The 22,106-nt window shown below is 40.0% G+C and overlaps 1 protein-coding gene across 14 annotated transcripts in view; it reads right to left on the bottom strand.

Moving 5' to 3' along the window:
• The window catches only part of CREM (cAMP responsive element modulator), a 38,056-nt gene extending 21,771 nt beyond the window's left edge, over nucleotides 1-16,285 (bottom strand). For 4 of the 14 annotated variants that reach the window (XM_075144069.1, XM_075144070.1, XM_075144073.1 and 1 more), the window contains exons 1-3: nucleotides 10,948-11,060; nucleotides 10,144-10,267; nucleotides 2,234-2,380 (exon numbers count right to left, since the gene is read on the bottom strand). In XM_075144069.1, the coding sequence (XP_075000170.1) occupies nucleotides 2,234-2,380; nucleotides 10,144-10,267; nucleotides 10,948-10,988 (312 nt within the window). In that variant the 5' untranslated portion in view covers nucleotides 10,989-11,060. Of the gene's footprint in view, nucleotides 1-2,233; nucleotides 2,381-10,143; nucleotides 10,268-10,947; nucleotides 11,061-16,123 lie in introns of those variants that run through there. The other 10 variants (XM_075144071.1, XM_075144076.1, XM_075144067.1 and 7 more) reach the window with 9 other exon arrangements.
• Nucleotides 16,286-22,106: the final 5,821 nt, after the last annotated feature.

The following is a 22,106-nucleotide window of genomic DNA, read 5'->3' as shown; positions in this document are numbered from 1 at the left end:
GCCGAAGAAGTCAAGAACAGTCATACTTTGGAAGAAAGTAAGGAAATCACAAGACAATTTAAGCATTTCAGTGTGGAAGAGGATGTTTTCTGCAAGAAATTTCAAAAGTTCTAATTTTCATCAAGACAAAGAGAAATTTAACGTTTCAGTTTGTTATAATAGCAAGCAACCACGTTCACAATGCTAACCAACAGTAACGATTATCATTTTTTCCTGGACATCACTCAGACTTCAAATTTACCACATTACTCTGCGTTTCAACAAATTTAACTTCAATCTCATGTTAGTCTGCCAATACCTGATGAATACAGGGGGGAGCAAGTAGAAAAGTCAAATAACAATCTGAACTTCAAACCTTCCTACAAGTAAAACAACATTAACAAAACAGTAAGGAATATCATATAGATAAGCATTTTTTTCATCCCAAAAGCAACAGCATTACAAGAAAAAATTTTGTACACCTTCTGGTTTTAAAGCTGCAGGTGTTTGAGGGAGAGGTCATGTAAGCTTTAACATTAACCTTCAACACTTTTGTTTTTTAATTAAACAGATACTATTTCCCAAGTTCCCCACTGTCTGGCAGAGATAGGATATCAAGTTAAAGGCAAATGATCTGGAGGAAATGCCAGGTGGCAGGATAAAGTACTTAAGAAGATCACAGAAAGGCTGAACAACTTCTGTAATGGAGTCTTTTACAACATCTTCAAGCCCTTCTGGTAGAGTTACCTTATTTGCCATTCACATACTCAAACAAAGCCAAAGCAAAACCCTGGAACTAACTAGCTAGTATTAATCAGGACACAGCTTTCCTGTCTCTACCTCTTTGGGAAAGGGAAGACAGACAGAGTTCACGCAATACAACAAACAGTTGACTTCCACTCCCCTAAGAAGATACAGCAGCAGCTGGCAAGAGAGTCCAGAGAAATTCCTCCTTCTGAGCGTTGGAGCAAGTCCTCTATTTTTATATGGATGTCCTGACTACACTGACTTGAAGAAAAGCAGTGACAGAAACTGGGAATGACTGAAATATGCTTATCTGATGAAGGTCACTCTGGTAAATTACAGTTAGAAGGAATTCCATAAATAAAGTATTTATTTTGAATACTCTGATTTGACTTCAAGTTTGACCAAACCCAAGTCTCTTGCCATCTACTGCGTCTATTTCAATAGCGATCTAGAATTTCAAAACCTTACCAGGTCCCACCATCTACACCTACTGCTTACAAATAAAATACTCAGTATCTGGCCAACATTTTATTCTTCTTCTCTAATCTCTAAGATAAATCATACTCACATATGCCTTTTTATTTATTATACTTGAAAGCTACTAAGAGGTCTCAAACATTAAAGGTGGCCTCTCAAGAAGACTGACAATGTATGTCTTTTAGTCAACATGGTGCAATGACTGTAGGTAAAACAGTTCACACATAACAGGTGTATAGCCTCTCTTATCAGAGATATCAATTCTATTTGCAAAAAGCAATTCAGTTGACATTTCACAATCAGGTTTTAAGAAAAATAGAGCAAAGGCATTCCTAGCTACACAAAAACCACCAATAGGAGGCCAAGTCATTATCAAAACACTGCAAGTTCTTTCTCTCTAGTCTTCTTCACTATTTAAAAGCTCTGAAAACCCTTAAGCATTTTGCACCGGTCCCTGTTTTCTAACATCAGCAACTTTAAACATGTAAAGATTTGCCAAATAAATGTTTATTTTGAGGCTGCCCTTATTTTTGGTCTTTACATACCCACACCCACAAAAAGCAATGTCAGGTGCTCTAACAGGGCCTGCTAAAAACAAGGAATCATTTGACTATAATATGTTTACTCCCATTACATCCAGATGCTCTCCAAAAATACAGTATGAGATACTTGCAAATTTATGAGTTCATAGTCTCCTTAGAAACATGTTCATAGAATTTAAGAAAACAGAAAAACTGCAAGATACACTAAAGTAAGGCCAAGTTATTAGACAAATTTGCTGTTGCATAAGTTCAGGGTTCCAAGACACAATTTCTTAAGAGATAAACAGGAAGCATTAAGGAATCGCTACACAATGCTTGTAGAGCTGCTACTGGTTGGCAGTTTGCCACCTTCCCCCCCCCCCATTTCCCGCACCATATGAGTAAATCTTGCAGCACTGGTAGGAATGAAGAGAAACTGAAGATGGGGTTGGGGAGAAGAGTTATGAGGCACCAAATATTCATGAAAATGTAACAATAAAAGAGCTAACCTGAACAGCTTGCATGTGTGGTGACTGAATGACTGAGGGCTGTGTGGCTTGAATGACACCCTGGACATGAACAGTTTGACCAGAAGGCAACTGCACTACAGTTACAGCTGGAGATCCTCTTCCAGCACTTGATGCAGCTACAGAAACCTGCAAAAATTACAATCATCATGTTTAAGTAACATGCCTTAAGACTTCAGCAAATGCTTTTAGAAGTGATACTAAAACTAGTTTTGATGCCATATCTAAAACAGCTTAGATGTGTGTAATTATGACACACAGAAATAAAGTTAGTTTTTTACTAGTAAAAGTCTGGTGTGTATCTTTCCAAATGGTATGGAAAGCTTAAAACTGTCCCCTAACAAATTGCAAATCTTTCTTGGTTTTTTTTTTTTTTTCCTCCAGAGACTGCATGTTTTCTTTTCAATTAAAAACAACCCTAAGCTATCACACACTAAATCTGCTGTCACTAGCATGAAGATTAGGAAGAACCTCAAAAAATGTAACAAAAAATATTGATATTCACTGAAGTGGTATGTTGCTGCAACAACATACAGGGCAGAATGTTATTAGTCAGGGAAAAAAAAAAATTTTAAAAATCCAGAACTGCTTCGGTTTTGCATTGTTTGTTAGGCAAGAAATTATGCTTTTCAGATAGATGTCTCAAGAGAGACGAGAACTTTTCAGATAGGAAAAAAAACCCTGTTAAATAAAGCAATACATGGGTTTGTAAATTGATTTAGTTTAATAAATTCTCTTTATAGATTATATATTTATATAACAAGAAAAACAGAGTTGGAGTGTATTGGTGCTTTGATACAACAAGAAAAATAAAGAACAGCTGAATCTTCTTTAAGCCCAGCACAGCTGAAGAAAGTGTTGTTTAGGAATAATCAGATCCCTTTTTCTGATGACATTTTAGAGCACACACAGCTTTCCCCAGCCCTTGGCTCTCAACCATTGGTACTGAGGACGAATGGGTTAAGAAACAGTTAAACACCTATGGGCTAGAAATAGTTCAATATTTATGCTATTACTGTCAAGTCTATTAACAGAAACAAATACTGAAGCAAAGGGAAAACACTATGATTGATCTCAAGTTCTGTGTGATGAAACATCTCTAAAATCAGAAAAGGAAGAGAATGATAAACATAAATCATATAATAAAAAGAGATATTGTGTCTTTCAAAGTAAACTGCATTGAAAAACCTTATTTCTAGATTCTGCATGTACAAGAATAAACCTAGGCTCATATCTAAAATTCCAGTATTATTCCCTTCCTAGCTTTGTTCTCAGCCCCAAAAGGTATCTGGTATGAGCAGAAAAAGTAAAAAGAGATGACAGTGAGAAGAAAAACATGACGAATGCTGAATATAAATAAAAAAAAAAGGTAAAGTAAGTTTTGTATTCTTCCGTATTCACACTGAAGGGTTTTTTTAATTCCAAGTATTAAAGACGCTTTCATTCCTGATCCATAAGCCATTGCTTGTCTGGGAAACATTGCTTTCTTGAGGCAAGAGAAAAATTTTGACTACTATTAAGATGCCTGTCAAAAAGACCAGATGTTGGCTCAAATTATCTTGAAGAAACAATGTTTCTAGGAAACAGAGACAGGATCTTGTCAACATTCACTATGTAATTGTTCAATTGTTATAGGAAACTGAACCACTTTTCAGGAAATAGAACAATTGAGGGCATTTCTAACCCCAAAATGGAAACAATCATTCCTTAAATGGTATTAAATGGCAACATGTAAATAGGACATACAAACCTTCTTCCCAATCTATAAAACAAATGTTAATATTATTATCAGAAATAGATATTTGAGACTGAGATCTAGAAAGTCTTGAAGATCTGAAGAGTATGATGGCAAAGCTGACATCATCCTAAACCCAAGCTTCAAGGAAAGAGCATGGAGTAGTCTAAATGTTTACAAAACACGCTAACTTTTCAAAACATTACAAAGGCAGTTTCACCAAGCCTTTCAATTTACTGCTATCTTTGTGAGAGCTGCAATCTGATATAATACTCTGTGTATCAGAAAGAACTTTGAGTACAACACACACAAAACAGTACAAGGTGAACAGTTTATGAATTTCTTTTTAGTACACAATGGGTCAGGCACATATAATCAGGAAGTAATCCAGTACTCAAGATTAAGAAACACTACATTCATTAAAAGCTCCTTACTCAGTATAGCCACACAAGAAAAAAAGAAAACCTCACTCAGCTAATACTCTTTCAGACTAAAGTTTACAATATCACTGAGAAATCATTTTGTTCCCATTAATTCAGATAAGAGATTAAATCGGGAGGTAGAGTTGAGGAAAGAGGAGACCGTAGTATTCTAAAACTGGATCAAACCAAAAGTGATTTGTTTGTTCATTTATATCTATTTTAAACAGCTCAATTTGATCTGATCACTGTTGATGAGTTTCCGCAAATATCCGAAGGTTACACGTGTAACCTACGAACTTTACTTTAAAACATCTGATTCTTTTGTATGAGGTTTGTTTTCTATAACTAAGACTGAAAAAAAACTTTCCAACTTCATATTCTGCATCTCTTTGTTAAATATTAGAAACTATTAAAAGAATTTTGATTCACATTTCCCTTTGCATTGTTTTCAAATTGAATATTCCTGTGTTAACCAAAATACTAGAACCTTTTGACGCTATCATGCATAAATGCTGACTGAAACAGACTTGGCAAAAAAATTACTTTCTGACATCAGTGATGAGCAACGCTACCTTTAACATCATTACTTCAAGGGCTGTCTGGCACAATGACTGGAAACAATCCACAGAAACAACTCAGGAATACAGAGGGTGAGGGGAAGCTTAACACATTAAGCACCTGGTTAAACAGCGTAAGGGTTATGTCCCTGCCAATGGCAAAGAGACTTCAGATGTTGTAACGTCCTTTTGGGTTCTATCCTCTTAGATATGCAACAATCAAGCCTAATAGCTTCAACAAGTATCAACCATACATTCTGTCATAGTAGTATGGTCCCATACTTCATACGTTTGGAAATAGAAGTGCTCCCTCTTCTAAGAGGGGACAGAAAAGCAGCCAGCAAAAAAGATCATGAACTATCTTCATACTGAGGCACGCATTCTTTCAGAGAAAGAGGTTACTCATCAGTTATCTGACTTCAAGATGCATTGTCCATCTGAACAGTTATATTGTGGATGTACGCACTCTCGTCACCCAAGGTCAGATAACTTTTCCCTACAGAGTACTACAGAAGTTACATTCAACCCCTCCTACCTTAAAACATTGTTGATCTGAAGTACGCAGTGCACAGCTCCATCTGATTTCTGTCCCTGCGGTAGAATCTAAACACTACAAGGACTCCAAAAGTAAAGTGAAAAGTACTTCTGAGAAAGGGAAAGACAAGGCAAACCCATCCTGGATTCACCTAATAAAAGAGCAAAGGACTCACCACACTCAGACACCGAACAGCCTCTATGAGGAAAAGCTGAAGACAGGGAAGTTTTGGTCAATTCCAAAGCTAATGCCAAAAAAGAAGCACATAGTTTTAAGAAAGACCAGGTTAAGCTGATTTCAGCCATTTGGTAACAGCATAGCCTTGAGGAAGCACAAAATGGTGACAAGGCTACAGGTTTATAATGCTCTAACATCAACTTTGCTAAATGTTCTGGACTTGCACTTGGCAGGGTGGTTTTAGAGCCATATTTACAACAGCCTGGCAAACTTCTACAGGGCTCAGTCTGTGGGGAGCAAGATTTAACACAAAGTTCGATGCTGAGAGCCCATAAAGAGAATACCCCTTAAAGTGCTAAAACTGAGGAGTCCCAGCTTGCAATGGCTATTGCACTCCAGGCTCTGGAAAACCCCCTCTGCTCCCTCTGACAGCAGTTCTCACATTGTAAATCCTGACCCATGTCTAGTTCAGGCCCAGCACCAAGAGGTCAACAGATGGTATCTCAGACCAAAACAGCAGACAACTCTACTGATAGAGAACATGACAAAGTTTACAAAAAGTGATTCAAAGAAGAACCCGTCAAGGATGTAGGATTAAAGAAAAAAACCCACAACTGAAAGTATTTTTGTCAAATCTGAAAAAGGTCTAATTGCTTTTACATTTTTGTAGTTATATTTAGTGTAGCTTAGCACAGGGCAACACAGGATGCAATATGGCCTCTAAGAAATCCTGCAAAAGTAACATCTAATTTCTCTTTGAATACCAATGCAGATGTAACTGTTCCAAGATACAAGTTTGACTATCATAAATATTATCAGAATATTTCAATCCAAATTAACTTCCTTTTAAGAACAGCCCTGTATGTATTAATACTCTCATTCTGCATGTGAGACAGAACCCATGGAGCCCATCTCAAAACAGGCTGAGAAATTTTCCACCTTGCACCTTTGTTCCTCCCTGAAGAAAAGGGGTCAAGCTTCTGTACAGCTGCCCTGTACACTTCCAACAGCTTCTAAAGACAACCACCAAAATTTTTACAAATTACTATTTTCTTACCTAATTCTTTTGGTGGCTGGATCACCAAAACAATACCGTGTCAATTCATTAACTGAAAGCGAGGGACGCAAGAAATTCAACTATAAATGCAATGTTATTCTACATTAATTTTATTTTAAAAATAACCCTTTAAAGACAGAAATTGACAATTTTGCTGCAATGGATGGAAGACGCATCTCCTTTTTGCTAGTTTCTAATTTACTAATTTTTGCTTTTGCAGAAAAAGTAATTTTACTTTCATCACCAAAAAATTGCAGGAGTATATAGCAGTATCTATTACACAAGCTAGGGAAAAAAAAAAACAAAACAAACAATCTTTTGTCTACTAATAATGTATACTAGGTCCTCCTTAGCATTGGAGGTATCCCATCACACCATAGTGCTCCAGCCCAGACATTCTTAACGTCTCCCCTCCCTCCCAATAGGGAAGACATTAAGAATGCTTCAGCACAAAACAATGTCTGCCCTCTAGAGATTATCATATTATTGAATACCCTGTCCGCCTTTTTAAAACTAAATGGCAGGTATTTCTTTAAAAACCCTGAACTCCAGAGGAGAAAAAAAGCAAACCCACAAAAAAAACCCACAAAAAACCCACTTCCTATGCAGTTGTATCCCTCAGCATTTTGCTAGTTGTTCCCTGGCCAAAGTCATAATTAAACAAAAAACGAGCAAATTAGAAATTCCATCTGAACATAAAAAAAACCCACCTTTTTTACTGTGAGGGCCGTCAAATACTGACACAGGTGCCCAGAGGGGTTGTGGAGACTCCATCCTTGGAGATATTCACAACCCAACTGGACACGGTCCTGAGCAAACTGCTCTGGCTGACCCTGCTTGTGCAAGGGGGGTTGGACTAGATGATCTCAAGAGGTCCCTGACAACCTCAACCATTCTGCGATTCTTTGATAATACACAGAAAACTAAAAATTGACTATTAAAAGATAGTGTATTAAAATGCTTAACTTCTGACTGAACAAAACCAAGGTTGAACAAATATTTGGCTGAAAAAAAAACCAAACAAAAAATCCACAGAGATGTCTGAAAAGGAGCCCTCAGTTTCAGTGACCAGGCATTTTACCTCTTGGTAAGAACCAAGTCATTCTTTTCTCATATTTCTGCACATTTGCAAGAAAATTAGTAGGAGAGGTAATTGGAAGTTGGTGCACGGTCAGTCACTTCAAGTGGTTGTCTTCTCTTAACTGCACTCCTGCAGAGGCCAAAGAGGGAGAAGGAGCTATCTGTGCCCTTCTGTAACAGCCAAAATACACAGACGCTGGACCAACGTCACAGCTATGAATTCCTCACAAACACCTCGAGTTTCCCATCCCATCCCAGCAAAAGCAGACGGGAGATGTTCCACTCAAGGTCCCTGCCTCGCGCAGCAGTTAACCTCTCAACGTCCGCCTCTAACCCTCACCATGACAAAGCCTCTCACCTTCAGAGCCTGCCAGGTAGGAACGTAAGGTAAGAAAGTCCTCCTCATCTTAAGCCAAAGAAATGTCACAGTAAGGCCCTTCAGCAATAAGCTTCCCGTCAGGACCCGTTTTACCAGAAGAAATGCTGTGGCAGTTCAGCCTCAAGGCGCCAAGGGGGTGGGCGCAGACTCCCGGCTGCCGCAGGCAGGGAGGGTGGCGGCACGGCCTGCAGGCCCCGGGGAGTGGCGGTGAGGGGAGCAGCCAGGCAGGAGGCCCGCGGCACTGCCAGCAGCTGAGGTGACAGGCCTGTCCGCTGGAGGCCTCTCAGCTTCGCTATTTTTCACAGAGTGGCACAACTGCATCAACCCCACTTTTCCGGACAGTCCAGGAGAGCGATATCGACTCCAGCTATGAGCACCGAGACGCTTTGACAGGTCCAGGCCGGCTCTCTAGGCCGTCTGACCAAAAAGAGGGACTCCCAGATGTAAACTCCAGACTATTATCCCGAGCCTTCAAACTGAAGTGCACGTGTTTCATTATAGTGCTAATTGACCGAGATCCATCAGTACTTCAGAGGAGTCAGTTTTAACTGAAAGACCTGAGGCCTATGCCCAGTATGGCTGAAGCTTCACACACTGTACTCAAGCATTAAATGCAGATAAACATAAAAAGTGTTTTCCCTGGGGACCTGGCAGAAGGCCTCCTACATCACAGGTTTGTCTCTAGATCAACATTAAAAATTCAAAGTGACAGAATTCACAGGTATTTTCTTCAGAGACTATGGCACAAGCCAATAGATTTTACACATTGTAATCATCCTATGAAGTTAAAACACAAAATTTGAACAGAACTATCAAAGAAGGAAGAAATGAGGGGATGACATCAACGGAGCAAACCAAATAAAGTTCTTGGTTTCATGCTCCATTCTTGAAGAAAAAAAACCAAACAGTATTCCCAATGCTGCAGGTATCAAAACCACAACAAATGCCATAGGTAATAAAACCAAAAAATAAGCGTTCATAAATACTTTGCAGTCTACTTTGTGTCTGAAGACCCGATAAAAAGCAGCTGCATTCAGTCTTGAAAATACACCTATAATGTAAATCAGGTATCTAACATTGCAAATACATGGCATCAAATAACTGAGCATCCCTCCCTTAGATCGGACAGGAATCTTACCGAGTAACTTCTAACTTCTGATGATGAAGAAATTCTGCAAGATGTTTTTTAAAATCAGTTCCTTTATTTCACAAAGGGTTTTTGAAGATCCTTCTAAGTGGTCTATACAGTTTCCTGAAGATATAAATCTGAGTACTGGCAAGAACACTATTACTCTCAAGCGCTGAACATTTCAGTGCATATTTTTAATGCTTTAGAATTATTATGTCATCTTTTATCCATTAACTGCCAAAGAAGAATCCAGGTATGACTACCATACAGAACACGTAAAGTATATTTTTAGAACTCCAGACACTGTCATAGGATGCACAGGGATTAAACAAAACAAGCATACATTAAAAATGTACTTGCAAGAAGATGAAACACATTCTGTACAAAAACTGAAACTAGGAAAGAACCATGGTTATTTTTATTCATTTTTCATTTTTGTTATACAACACATCTTCAAGATACACACGTTTTAGCTATGTTTGATCTTGCAGCCTCCTCAACTCTTTAAGATCCTATTCCCATCTCCATAACAAACATAATCATCTTGGAAAAGTGGAAAAAAAACCAAACAAAAACTGCCTACTGATCATTCTGAAAAGCCCGGTCTCCTAAAAGTGTTACCTTTTAACAGACCTGATGTTATACTAGCCCTTTGTTAAGTACAGCAGGCATAGTTTTCAGTATACCTTTGCTGTATCTTTCCTATTTAATAACAAGACTTATGGAACATGAGAACTCCATACAAATTGGTAATTTAAAAATCACAGCCGTTCTGAATATCGCTTTATTGATTCTTCTCATCTTTCCACATTTCAACTTACCTCAGATACTGGGGAAATCTGACTTCGGCCTGGCTGATTCTGAAGGTGACCAGCCTCTCTCTCTGGCACAGAATCCACTGCATTGTCATCCTGTTGTGATTCAACCATTTCCATGGTCATCTGTCTAAAAGTTAAGTACATACACATCTAAATAATGCAGTACAGGGAGGTATATCAGGCACCTATGGAGAAAACAGCAATTCCAGACTATTTTATATTTGGAGCAGACAACTAAAAACCAACAGAAAATAAATAGATTTCTCTCAAAACTATCAGATTAACTGAAGTCCTTTCTTCCCATTCCCCCATATTAAAAAATTCATTCATATAGCCAGGAGCTCTAAACCAAGTCCTTTGGAAAGCTAGAAGGAGGGGCAGTTCTGGAAACAGTTGTCATGCACAAGAGTTCATGAGAAGACAAGCACAGAATCTCGGGGTGCCAAGCAGCATCGGCAGCGGGGCTAGGAGCGCAGTGCTCCGGAGTGGCCCACCAGCACTGCCCACAGCAGGTCCCTCGTGCCTCACATCTCCCACTGGACAAGGCTCAAGTTGACCCGCAGCCATGTGCTGCTACAGCCCTCTTGAACCTTCTGAGATACCAACCCCCGCCTGGGATCTATGCTTGAATTGTCTCTAAACTACTCGCGGCTCAAGACCCACAACGATTCTTCTCGTTTTGCAGGTTTAAAAGTAGGGTGAGTTTCATCGAAGAATAAGCAACTCCCTGACCCTCAATTTAAACTATGAGTTTAAACTCCACAGAGAAAGCTTCCAAATATATCTGCTATATAAAAATGCAATTACCTGACAGTTGCTTTTCCATATTTCTTGGCACACTTAGTCATAACGGAAGGTGTGTGTTTTGAAACAAGAGCTTGGTTCTCTTCGGCTCCCTTTCTCTCCTACCAAACCCTGCACTGAAGGTGCAACATTGAACAGGTGATGTCACAAACACTGCCATGGCAACAGGTCAGTTTACAAACAGAACAGAGACAGGACAGGGTCAGGCAGAGGCAGGCAGGACGCCCCACGGGCGCGCTCCCACCTACACCTTACTTACACAAGGAATTGCGGCCGCAAAAGGAAGACGTGGGATTTAAGAGGCAGCAAATCTCACTTCCTCGGTTTCAGTTACTGTAACTAGTGGATGGCAAGCCTGTCTGAACTCAAAGTTCATCTATTTCAACTGGCTGGTAGTCACTGCAGTTTCTTCTCAGGTCTTACACTGAGAGATGGAAGAGCTGGGGAAGGAAGTCTGCTACACACCTGACTCCTGCATTTAGTCCCACATGTTAAAAGTTAACTACATTAAATCAAATTAATTGTAAATCCAACTCCTTTTGCAGCACCATTTTACAGAATATTCCACAATCTTCCAGGGGAACAAATAAATTTAAAAAAAAAAAAAAATCACCCTTTTTGCCTAGAATAAAGGCATGAGAATATGAAAAGGAATTCAATCAAATGATGCAGAGAAGCGTATTTCTAGCTTGTATTCCTCTAATGGTATTCTACTGACCAGACTTAACAGTACTACAGCTAGTGGTAGCCAAGCTCTACACAACTCAAGATTTTACGGGTTAATATTAGTATTTCTGCCAATAGAAGTTACATACTCTATGCCAGTATCAATTCAGATTAGATCCATAAGGAGACATTTTACACCAAAAATCTTTCTAATTCCTGTCTTGTTAGTTCCCACTAATTACCTTTTTCTCTAGATACAATCTAATTAAAGATCTACTGAAATTCACCAAAGTTAAACAACTCTGGGGAAAATGTTTTCACCAAGCTTCCCACCATAATTTTCCATTACAAGATGTTTATCTGTTAAATCATTCCAGTTTTATACACGCATTCAATATAACAATAATAATAAAAAAGTAGGAAAAAAAAATGTTCCTCCTTAGTAAACTAGGACCATTCATAGAGTCTCAAACATGAAAGCTCTATCTGGTTCATGTAAGAATGCCTCCAAAAGCTTCAGAACAGCTCACACACCAAGGAAGATTAAATAATGCATAGATACTGGCAACATGTTCATTGCAATCTCTTCCTAAAGATGGGAATATAGTCAGAATTAATTCACTTCATACAGGTCTTGAAGTATTTTCTTATCCAAAGCCATCTGTCACAGATAACCTACTGCTGGGAAAAAAACCAAGTATTTTTACTCCCACTGAATGCACTCCACAGAAATTTTACCTGGAAAGAGCCATTCTTCATGTCGTGAAAAATAGGATTTAGTTTCTAAATTTTAGCTTAATTCCTCACTGACTGCAGAACACCATAAAAATTTATTTATTTTTACTACTTGGATTATCAGGATTTTTCTCCCGAAGTCTTTCCATCTGCTGTGCTCCAGTAACTGAGTTAGCAAATAGCTATGAAAAAAGCATCAGTGCAACAGAAAATCTAATAAAAAGTTATTCTAGTATTTTACAAAATATAGTGCAAAGGACTGCATTTTTTAGATTATTTATGTTAAATTAGAAAAACAACAGCAAGTATTATACATGCCAGTGAAATGACAAATATAATTAAGACCTATGACATACATGAAAAACTCAAGAATTTAAATAGATTTTCCATCTATAATTGTGTATATTCTGACTCAAAACAAATGATTGCCTACTATAAATCTCCAGCAAAGTGGAGTAAAATCTGAAAATCTGTATACTGCTTTTAATTTTTTTTTTTTGACTGCCAAAAAAGTGTTACCCTAGGACACAGAAAAATACTCTTTCTAGATAAGCTAAAATCCACTTCTTCTTGACAAGCTGGTACTTCTAGTATGTTTGCAAACAGAGACTTGACTAAAAATACCCTCCAAATATAAAGACTAACTATAGCCTATAAAACCAAAACAAAAATAACAAAGGACTTAAGTAATTTTAAAAGATGCACTAGTTACCTTGGCATAAAACTTCAATGGGAAAGATGACTAAGGACAAAATGTAGCACGTTAGTATCATAATTCAGAAATGTTATAAGATTATGAATTTTCTGTAGACATAACCATAGGGGATTACTAACCTTGCAGGTGAAGGTCAGTGCAGTCATTTGAGCCCACAGGGTTAGAAGGGGTATAGCCACACAGGGCCATGTCACTTCACATGGGCCTGTGCACAGCTCAAGACCATGCATACTAAGAAACTTCTGAATTTCACAGTCCAGACAGGTTATCACTGTCTTTAGCGCACTCTCATAAACTTTCAAATTTCTATAACCTGAGTTGTACAGGTTTTGTATTTCCTGTATTATCTCATATATTGTTTTACCATGAATACACTGAAATGTTTCTAATAAATATACAGAAAAATACAGAGCAAGATCATAACTATGTTTTTTTCTGAAACATCAGTACTATAGACAGTGGTAAGAAACAGTTATTAATTCAACCCAGAAACTACCAACATAAACAGTTTCCACATATATCACACTCAATCAGTCTACACTGCAAGGAAATTCTAACATATTTATTGCTTTTAAGTTTCAAAGTAAGAAAAAAGAAAAATCTTTTGCCAAGCACTTAAAATCCTTTATAAAACTGTATCAGTAGTAGCACACATCACACTGTGAAGTTTACATTACCTTCCTCCTATTTTAAAGGAAAACCAAGCAAATAGTTTTAAAGTATACGGTCTTAGGTCCTGTTTAAAATTATATGATGTTTTTCTTCATTGTATGATTAATTATATACAAGCTTTAGTCTTATATTCAGTATTAATACATTCATTTCTTACATTTTCCATCTTGATTGCTTACGACCATTGAACAGTAACTTTAAATATTAGTTTGGATTTTTAAATTAATATGCAAGTTATACCTCTCTCCTCCCATAAAAAAGGGGCAAAAAATGGCTTTCCATAATGTAGGCAAAGATACCTGCTTCTTCCTACAAAATAGCAAAGAAATCTTCAGGATCTGGCAGGAGGTTTAACTGTTAACTAGCTAGTAACATTTCAACATATATGAGCACATGTTTACTATACTCACTGAGACTAACTTACAGTAGGTCAGTTGCAGGTAAACACTGATTAAGAGGATGTATATAGTGCACGTCAAAAACTTCTTCAGCTGATAACAGCAGCATCCCTGACAGGACAGTACTGACAGACAGCACCAGCTAAAGGAAAACTTGCCCAGGTGACCTAGAAAACTGGAAGTCATTTACAGCTAAAGGTTTTTTTGTTTTTGTCCATAGATAAAAGGTTAAGGAGAGCATCCCTATCAAGATGTGTGCTTGTGTAATAAAGAGCACAAAAAATCCTTTCACTCCCCCCCAATACTGCTGTTCGTTTTACAACTGCATCACTGAATATTAATATAAATTAAATTTAATGTTTGTTGGTGAAATTAAACTGCATAAGCAAATCAGTACAATATTTTGGAAATGTATGACTGTCTAATTAAATACCCAGAGACATTTTAAAGACAACTTCTTTATTTCAACGATATACATCAGAGACTGTTTACAAAGGTGGCTTATTACACAGGAAATTGTAAGAGGCTAAGAAATATGTTTCAGCCCTTGCTCCAAATCTCTTTGAAGGCTTTTATTCACAGGGAAGTTACTAGAAAGCAATGATGTGAATTTACAAACACCTATTTTGCATTTATTGATGACCCCACGGTGAGCGTGGAAACTCTCGGAATGCACTAGTTTCAGAAGAGCATTGTGTTTTCAAATATGAAGTCTATAATCTGTTTTACTACACTGTTTTGTAAAGCACACCAATAGGCAAGGTGGTCAGAGCATTCAGCCAGGTAAAATGAGTGACAGTGCAACAGATCAGATTCTGAAAGTGTAATCTTCCTGTTAAGTTTTCAGTATCTGCAGAATATTAAGTTTCTTGTGTCTCCTAAACTCATAATGTGTTTCCTCATTTTCTTCCCCGTCCTTTTCTTCCTAGGATATCTTACAAAATCCTCAAAAAAAAATTTAAAGACCCCACCTGCCATTATTGTAAGCACAAGTATGCTACCCGTCACTCTGCATCTGCCACCTCAATAATCCGGACAAGATAGTGCCGAGTCTGCTGTGAAGAGGACACACGGTCCCCGTTTAGAAGACGAGTCCAACCAGTCCCTGAATAGGTAAGAGGATCATTTAAGCATCAGTATCTGTGGAATCATTTAACATGCGGCTCCACTCAGCCCCAAGTAAGATGCCCACACGGCAGTGCTGGCTGCAGACAAACCCCTCAAACTTTAAGCAAGACCTAGCATCACGAAGCCCACTGTGATCCTCTCCTACCCGTTTTCCTGGCCCAGCTCGGAAAACCTATGGCCAAGGATGGAATCAGGCCTACCGGACTAGGGGGAAAACGCCACCAGGCACCACGGCCTACCCCACCGCGGCCAGCGCTCTCCCCGCCGCCGGGGGACCCTGCCGGCAGCCGGGGCAGCGCCCCGCGCAGGCCCCAGGGACCTGCCGTCCCGGTGCCCTCTGACTGCAGCGGGAAGGCACGCTGCCCCGTCCCCTCCCTCGCCGGACCGCCGACAGGCGAGTCGAGCTGGTCTCCCTCCCAGGCTTCGCTCCGGAGGAAGGGCCCGAACCGCAGCCCGCCAGAGCCCGGCGGGCACCTCGGCTCCCGGGCTGTAACGGAGCAGGGCGCTCCGCACGCCCCCCCCCCGGGCTGTGGAGACGTCTCGGGGCCGCCCGACAGAGCCGTGCCGGGCGAGCGAGGCAGGCGGACCCTGCGCGGCCCTCCCTGCGCGCGGCGCGCTCCCGGCCGCCGGCGGGGACGCGCCTCCGCCGCCTTCTGCGCGCTCCCGGCGGCAGGGACCGAGCCGAGCGGCACAGCGCCCCCCTGCCCTGCCCTGCCCTGCCCTGCCCTCCCCTACCCCTCCCTGCCCTTCCCTCTCCTCCCCTCCGCGCTGCCAGCGCCGGCCGCTGCCCTCTGCGCTCCCCCGCTCCCGGCCCGCAGGGGGTCGGGCTGCGCGCACACGTGTCCCCGCCCCCTCCCGCACTCACCCGCCGCCCTGTACGTGCTGCCCCCGTCACAGGGGGTGGGGGGGATTGGGCCGGGCGGAGCCGCACGTCGGCCTCACGTCAGCGCTGATGCAGCCGCGCCGCCGCGGGGGCGCTGAGGAAATGGCGTCTGCGGCGACTCCCGGCCCCAGCGGCCGCGGAAGGAGGAGGAGCCGGGGCTTAGGCGCCACCGCCGATTGGCTACGGGACGCCCAACGGCTGGCGGGCTGGCCAACCGCCGCCGCGGGGCTGCCGGCAGCGCCTCTCATTGGCTCGGGGGCGGGACGAGCCCTCTGGTGTGGGGGAGGGGCGGGCCTCACCTCTGCCGGGGGGAGGGGCGGCCCGGCGGGCGGCTCAGGCAGGTCGTGTGGGGCCGGGTAGCAGCCGCGGGAGCCGGGCTGCTTCGGCTAGGGCCGGGGCGCCCTTAGCGGCGGCCGGGGGGGTGGCCCCGCTCCCTGGTCGGGGTTTGCACTCGAGGTGTGCGGTAGCAGGTGCGCGGTGCCGGCCGGCCTCCGCAGATAAGGGCGGTTGGCTGGGCCGCGCTGGCCCTCGGCGGAGCGGCCTCCCCACAGAGCTCAGCCGAGGCGAGGCTGGCGCTGTCCCCGAGCCGCCCCCCGGGGAGGGGGCGCCGCACAAGCCGCTGGTTGTCCCCTCGGCGGTGCCGGAGTAGCGAGGTACAAGGAAGCTTGCTGAGGGGCCGGCAGGCAGCCGGCCGGTGGGACAGCCGGCAGCCTCCCGCCCCGCGGAGCTAGTGCCCACAGCTTGCTTTTGAATTCTGCTATTTACTGAAAGCATATCCCTTACATCAGTCATTCCTAATATTGCATATTTTTCCTTTTGAAGTATGGCATCGTATTTTGTATTCAATCGGCTAAATAAATCAGAAATTGCCAAGAGAGAGCGAACGGGAGCTACGTGCGTGTTTCCCCGCTCACTGCCACAGGATACGTTCAAATGTCATGAGCCATGTTTGGTTTGTACTGTATGTTTGAGCATTTCTTGTTCCAGGAAGTATAAGGCCCATATTCTCAGTTTTAATAATACTGCAATGCCATAAATGCTTGGGCCCTGAACTCTGTTACTAGTGGTGTTTTAACATCGTATGTCTTAATGCTGTTCAGTATTTTACCAAGTAGTGTCAGAAGGGATTATACTACAGTATATTTTAAATTATGTGTCTATACATTACTCCACCTATATTTTGAAGTTATGTAATGTATTTACCCATTTTTACGTAATTTTTTTTCACACTATTCAATAGTGTGCTAAATAAGAATGAAAAACCTAAATTAATTTCACATGACTCATTGTGATTGAAGAATTGGAGGATGTGTGTATCAGGATTGGTAATATGTCCGTACAGGTCAAATATTCAGTCTTATTCATGGAATGAAGAGAACCTAGGTATAGATTTCCTGTGTTTAAAAAAAGCCAAATAACTCTTATCTCTGACTTAATGAAAGATGAATTAGTTTTATTTACAAAGGTTTTTGCCTTTAAGCATTTGTTTGTTTATTTGCCTTACAGAAGTTAACACAGCTATCAAAATCACAATCTAGTGCAAAGAATACAAAATTTGTAATGTTCCTATTGCTTATGCAAGTTTTCAGTTTTCATCCTACGTTTCCTTTGCTGAAATATTGAACAACACCCCCTTCCTGTTTTGAGTTCTGTTTCCCTCCTTTTGTTTCTTGCATCTATTTTATGTGTCTTTTCAGGGTTTTAAATAGGAGTTTCTCTTCCCATGATTAATAATTTTCTGATTTGACAGCTAACCCATTAGGTACAAAATTGTTATGCCCATTCATCAAAAGATGTGCTTTACTAGAAAACCTCTGGTGAATTAGAAAATATTTGATAGACTAATAAGATAATCAAATGAGCAAGCAAGTGTAAAACTACTGAGAATAACTCTGCTGAAGCCTTTGGAAGAAATTCTATCTTTGTTCAGTATACTCAAAAAAGCCAAAAGCAGCTGTGGTCATACTAGTAGCACTTCAAAAGTATTTTTGAAGGTAGAAGTCTGATTATAAACAGGAAGAAATTTCGAATGAGTGTGTTAAATAATGGAAACCACTGGAATGAGTTATTTATAAACAAGCTGAGAATTTCCATGGAACTTTTACAGTGTGAATTTGGAAAAGCAGTTATTTTCTATTAGTTTTCAAGTAAGTCATAAGCAGCTTTGAAATGTTTAACTAAGAATTTATTCCTATTTATGCCTCTTCTCTCTGGTAATTTAATGAAGTGTATCAGAGGGGTGAGTGCACTGCCAAAGGGATTTAGTCCTTGGTGATATAAAGATGACTAACCAGCTTCAGCTCTTGACGTGGCTTAGTGAAGCTGGTCAAGTTCTGCCAGGGTTTAGTCTGGCCACAGGGCTGGTGGGCTGGGAGAGGAGGGCAACGAAGAGGAAGTCTTGCATTCTTACTGTGGTAGCGTTGGGGCACTGTATTTGTTAGCTGAGGCCAACACAACCTTTGCTACAAAAGTGCATACTTTAACTAAAATAATTCTAAAATGGTTCTAATTCAATTGGTATCAATCCCTGATATGAACCAATTTAATTTCAAATGCTAAGACCAAAAGCAATCCATAAGAAGACTGCACAGGTCAGGATTCTTTATGATTGTCATAATTTACATAAGAAGGTAATGAACATAAATTTGAAATCCAGGCACTTTGCTGCCGTCAGAATGACTACCTGGGTCATCTTTTCTCTCTGACCTGAAATGTCCAACCTGATGCTATGTCCTGCAGATTCAAGGAAGTATCAATGATTCAGTAGCAGTTACTTTTTCATTGTTTTTTGGCTTTGGTGGGCAAAGTCAGAAGTTCTGTAAAGAGAAGTTAAAAGTCTAACTGAAAGAGCAATGTCAATTTAAGCAGCCCCCAGGTGCCTCTGGCATCTCATTCCCACTCCCTCAGTTACATTGATACCCCTGCTCAGGCAACCCAGAACCCTGTCTGGAGAAGTAATTTGAGTTAGAAACAGTATGTCAAGAAAGAAGGTTTCTTTCAACCTGGATCAATGCTGAAGTCTGGTCCACTGCACCATCACACAGAGAGAAGTACTACCTCAGCTGAGGGGGGTAATACATGAGCAGGGAGTTGGAGCAACTTCAGTTGGCACTGTCACCAAAAGAAATGCCATGCTCTTTGCAGAGAACATAAATACTTCACCAATGCATATTGCATCAATACGAATGCCATCTGTGATCTTCAGACAACTGATTTTACATATTGGGTCTTCACAGCTATCTTTTAAATAGATTTTTGAAGGAATAGGGTTAAAAGAACTTGGTGCATTTCAGATATAATCTTATGAAACACCTATGTAGTTTTCTTGTAAAAAAGTTCATAAATTGTCATGGCATAAGTAAGGACAGAAAAAGGGATATGCTACTTATATTGTAGATTTCTTTTTAATTAGGATCCAGACATTTGAAGATAATATAGGTTAGACTGACAGAAAAATAGACTGGCGTTCTATTTGAAATAATACTGATATTTAATAATTTTGCTTTGATTATTCATTATAGAAATGATCCAAATATTGCCATCTTGACTGATGTTTAAATCTTTGTTCTGTGATTTTTTTTTCATCCTAGAACCATTTGGTATGTTACATGTCTCTCTCTTCAGCCCATTCCACACCTACACATCCTAAACATTTAGGAATAATGAAATATAACTTTAAGGTTAACTTTAAGGTTAAAGAAAAACCTTTATTTAAATTATGTCTGAAATGCCCTAAATGTATTTATATAAAGAAATTGATAATTTATAGGTAGTTTATTATGCCAGAAATAATTCCTACTGAATGCTTAGCTAAAAGATGTCCAAGATGTCCAGTAAATGTATTCTCACGTAACACTTAATGAAGCTCACTGTTGTGCTTTTCTAAGTGTTCTGTTTTTCTTCACTTACACAATCTGATATTTGATGTCTACATCTTTATATCCTTAAACATTGCATGTTTATAATTATTGTCATAGGTCATAAATTAATTCCTCATTGGGTGTGTGAACCGAGAAGGGACTGAATTACCATAAAATGATTGCACCACAGATCTCTTTGCGGACCACTCAAGTTTTAGCTGGTCATTAAATAGCCCTACCTCTACTCTTTCATTGCCTCTAAAGGAATAGAAGGACAACTGCAAAACTTGTAGAGTCGTCACAGGAAAGTGCAGTCAACACACACACATTGTTTTCACAACTTGTTTTGTAAGTGTGATGAAAGTCAGAAGTAACCAATACCCTCATGCTGCAATAGAATCCTGATCTGTCTGAAACAGAGAACAGATTAGGCAAGAAGTACACTGTAATGAGTATGAAATATAAAATACTGTAATGAATATAAAATATAAGACTAGTCATTTATCTTAGCTATTCTTTTTTGATAAACTGCTAGCAACACAAGAAAAATATGCATTTCAATGGGCTTACACATAGAAATAGAAATGGCACACCCTTAAAAAGGCTGATGTTGAACAATACTGTAAAAGGTAAAAGCTTTGTAAATTGTTTTTTTTTTCCCGAATGTATATAGGTTTAAAAAAAAGGTTACACATCTGTGGGATTATAAGTATTTAGTTATGTTTCCTTTCCTAAACTACGTTAAGATGGGAGTAAGACTGAGTGACTCTATGAGTAGTATAAGAGCAAATTACTGATCCTTTTGTTCTTATTTTTCGCTACTGCCCATCACTGGAACCTCTGAAAATTAATACTGCCTAAATTAGTGCTGTGCTAAGGTACCACCTTGACTTTTGTGGGTTGCAGAAGCCAGAAGCGCAGGAAGGGATAGCCTTGAGGAGTCCCAGGTATGGCTTAGTGAGAAGTCTGGCCTAACAGCTGTGAGGCTTTGCAGTACCTCAGCTAGCTCAACACTGCCTTCTGTCATGTAAATAACAGGGTTTCTTTATTTGGAAGGCTTGGAGGTTATTATTGTTGAAGGGAATATCAAGTACTAATCTAGTTCAATTTTTCAAAATCTCATTACTTTGATTTCTTTGGGTTTGTAATGATATGATTTTGGATAATAACTTGCAGTAATGCTACAATATTTTACACCCCAAGGCACAGATGTACAGTCTGAAATACAGCATTTCCATGTGGTTTGTTTGTGGTTTTTTTTTTTTACTTTTTTAGGATTTGAAATCAGAAATCTAATTTTATAAATACTAAACAGGAATCACAAGTGATTCCTACTATCTGGTATATCCTGTAGTTTGAAAGGAGGGGTACTTTCTGATGCACCAAAACATGCCAAAGTAAACCAGAGTACACTAGCGGCTAAGATGCAGTCACATTATTAATCACTGCTTGAACAACAACACAAACAACTAAAATTATTTGTGAATGTGCAGTTAGATATTTGGTGTGATGTTTGTAAGAAAAGCTTTATAAGAAGGAGAATTGACACGATTCACAGTGTCTGTTTTCTCATCTACCATTCCTAGGTCAGGTCTCCAGCACTGTCTATTCCCCACACACTGGAGCCAGAATGAAGAAAAAAATGGGGAAACCCATAGTTAGGCAAATAACTTGACATTCTGTGAATTGCTGTGTACTGATTTGTCACTTACTCCTTTCATGAGAGAAATGATTATAGTGAAAAAATAATACTCTGACTAGGTAACAGTGTAAGGTGGCTGAAATGTTTAAAGGATTGACTGGTGAGTTCCATATTAGTATTTCTGCTGCAGCAGAAAAAAAGAATGGCAATTGAGATCTATTACATGACATTTTCTCATTTCTTCTGCTGAATAATGAACTTTCGCTATATAATAATTTCCTTATAACATGAACATAATATGTACTTCACAGTATTCTTAACCATTTACAACTTATTACAGTTTGTAAAGATCTTTGAACTTCTCTGGTGGAAAGCATAAGGTTTGGATAAAACATTATTTTGTACTTATAACATGAATATTAACTGATGTCACTTTCCAAACCACTGCTTGAGTTCTATTTAA

This window comes from Calonectris borealis, chromosome 2 (assembly GCF_964195595.1).
Source record: "Calonectris borealis chromosome 2, bCalBor7.hap1.2, whole genome shotgun sequence".
Taxonomy (NCBI): domain Eukaryota; kingdom Metazoa; phylum Chordata; class Aves; order Procellariiformes; family Procellariidae; genus Calonectris; species Calonectris borealis.
The sequence above is the reverse complement of the archived record's forward strand: the minus strand, read 5'-3'. Positions and strand labels throughout refer to the sequence as shown.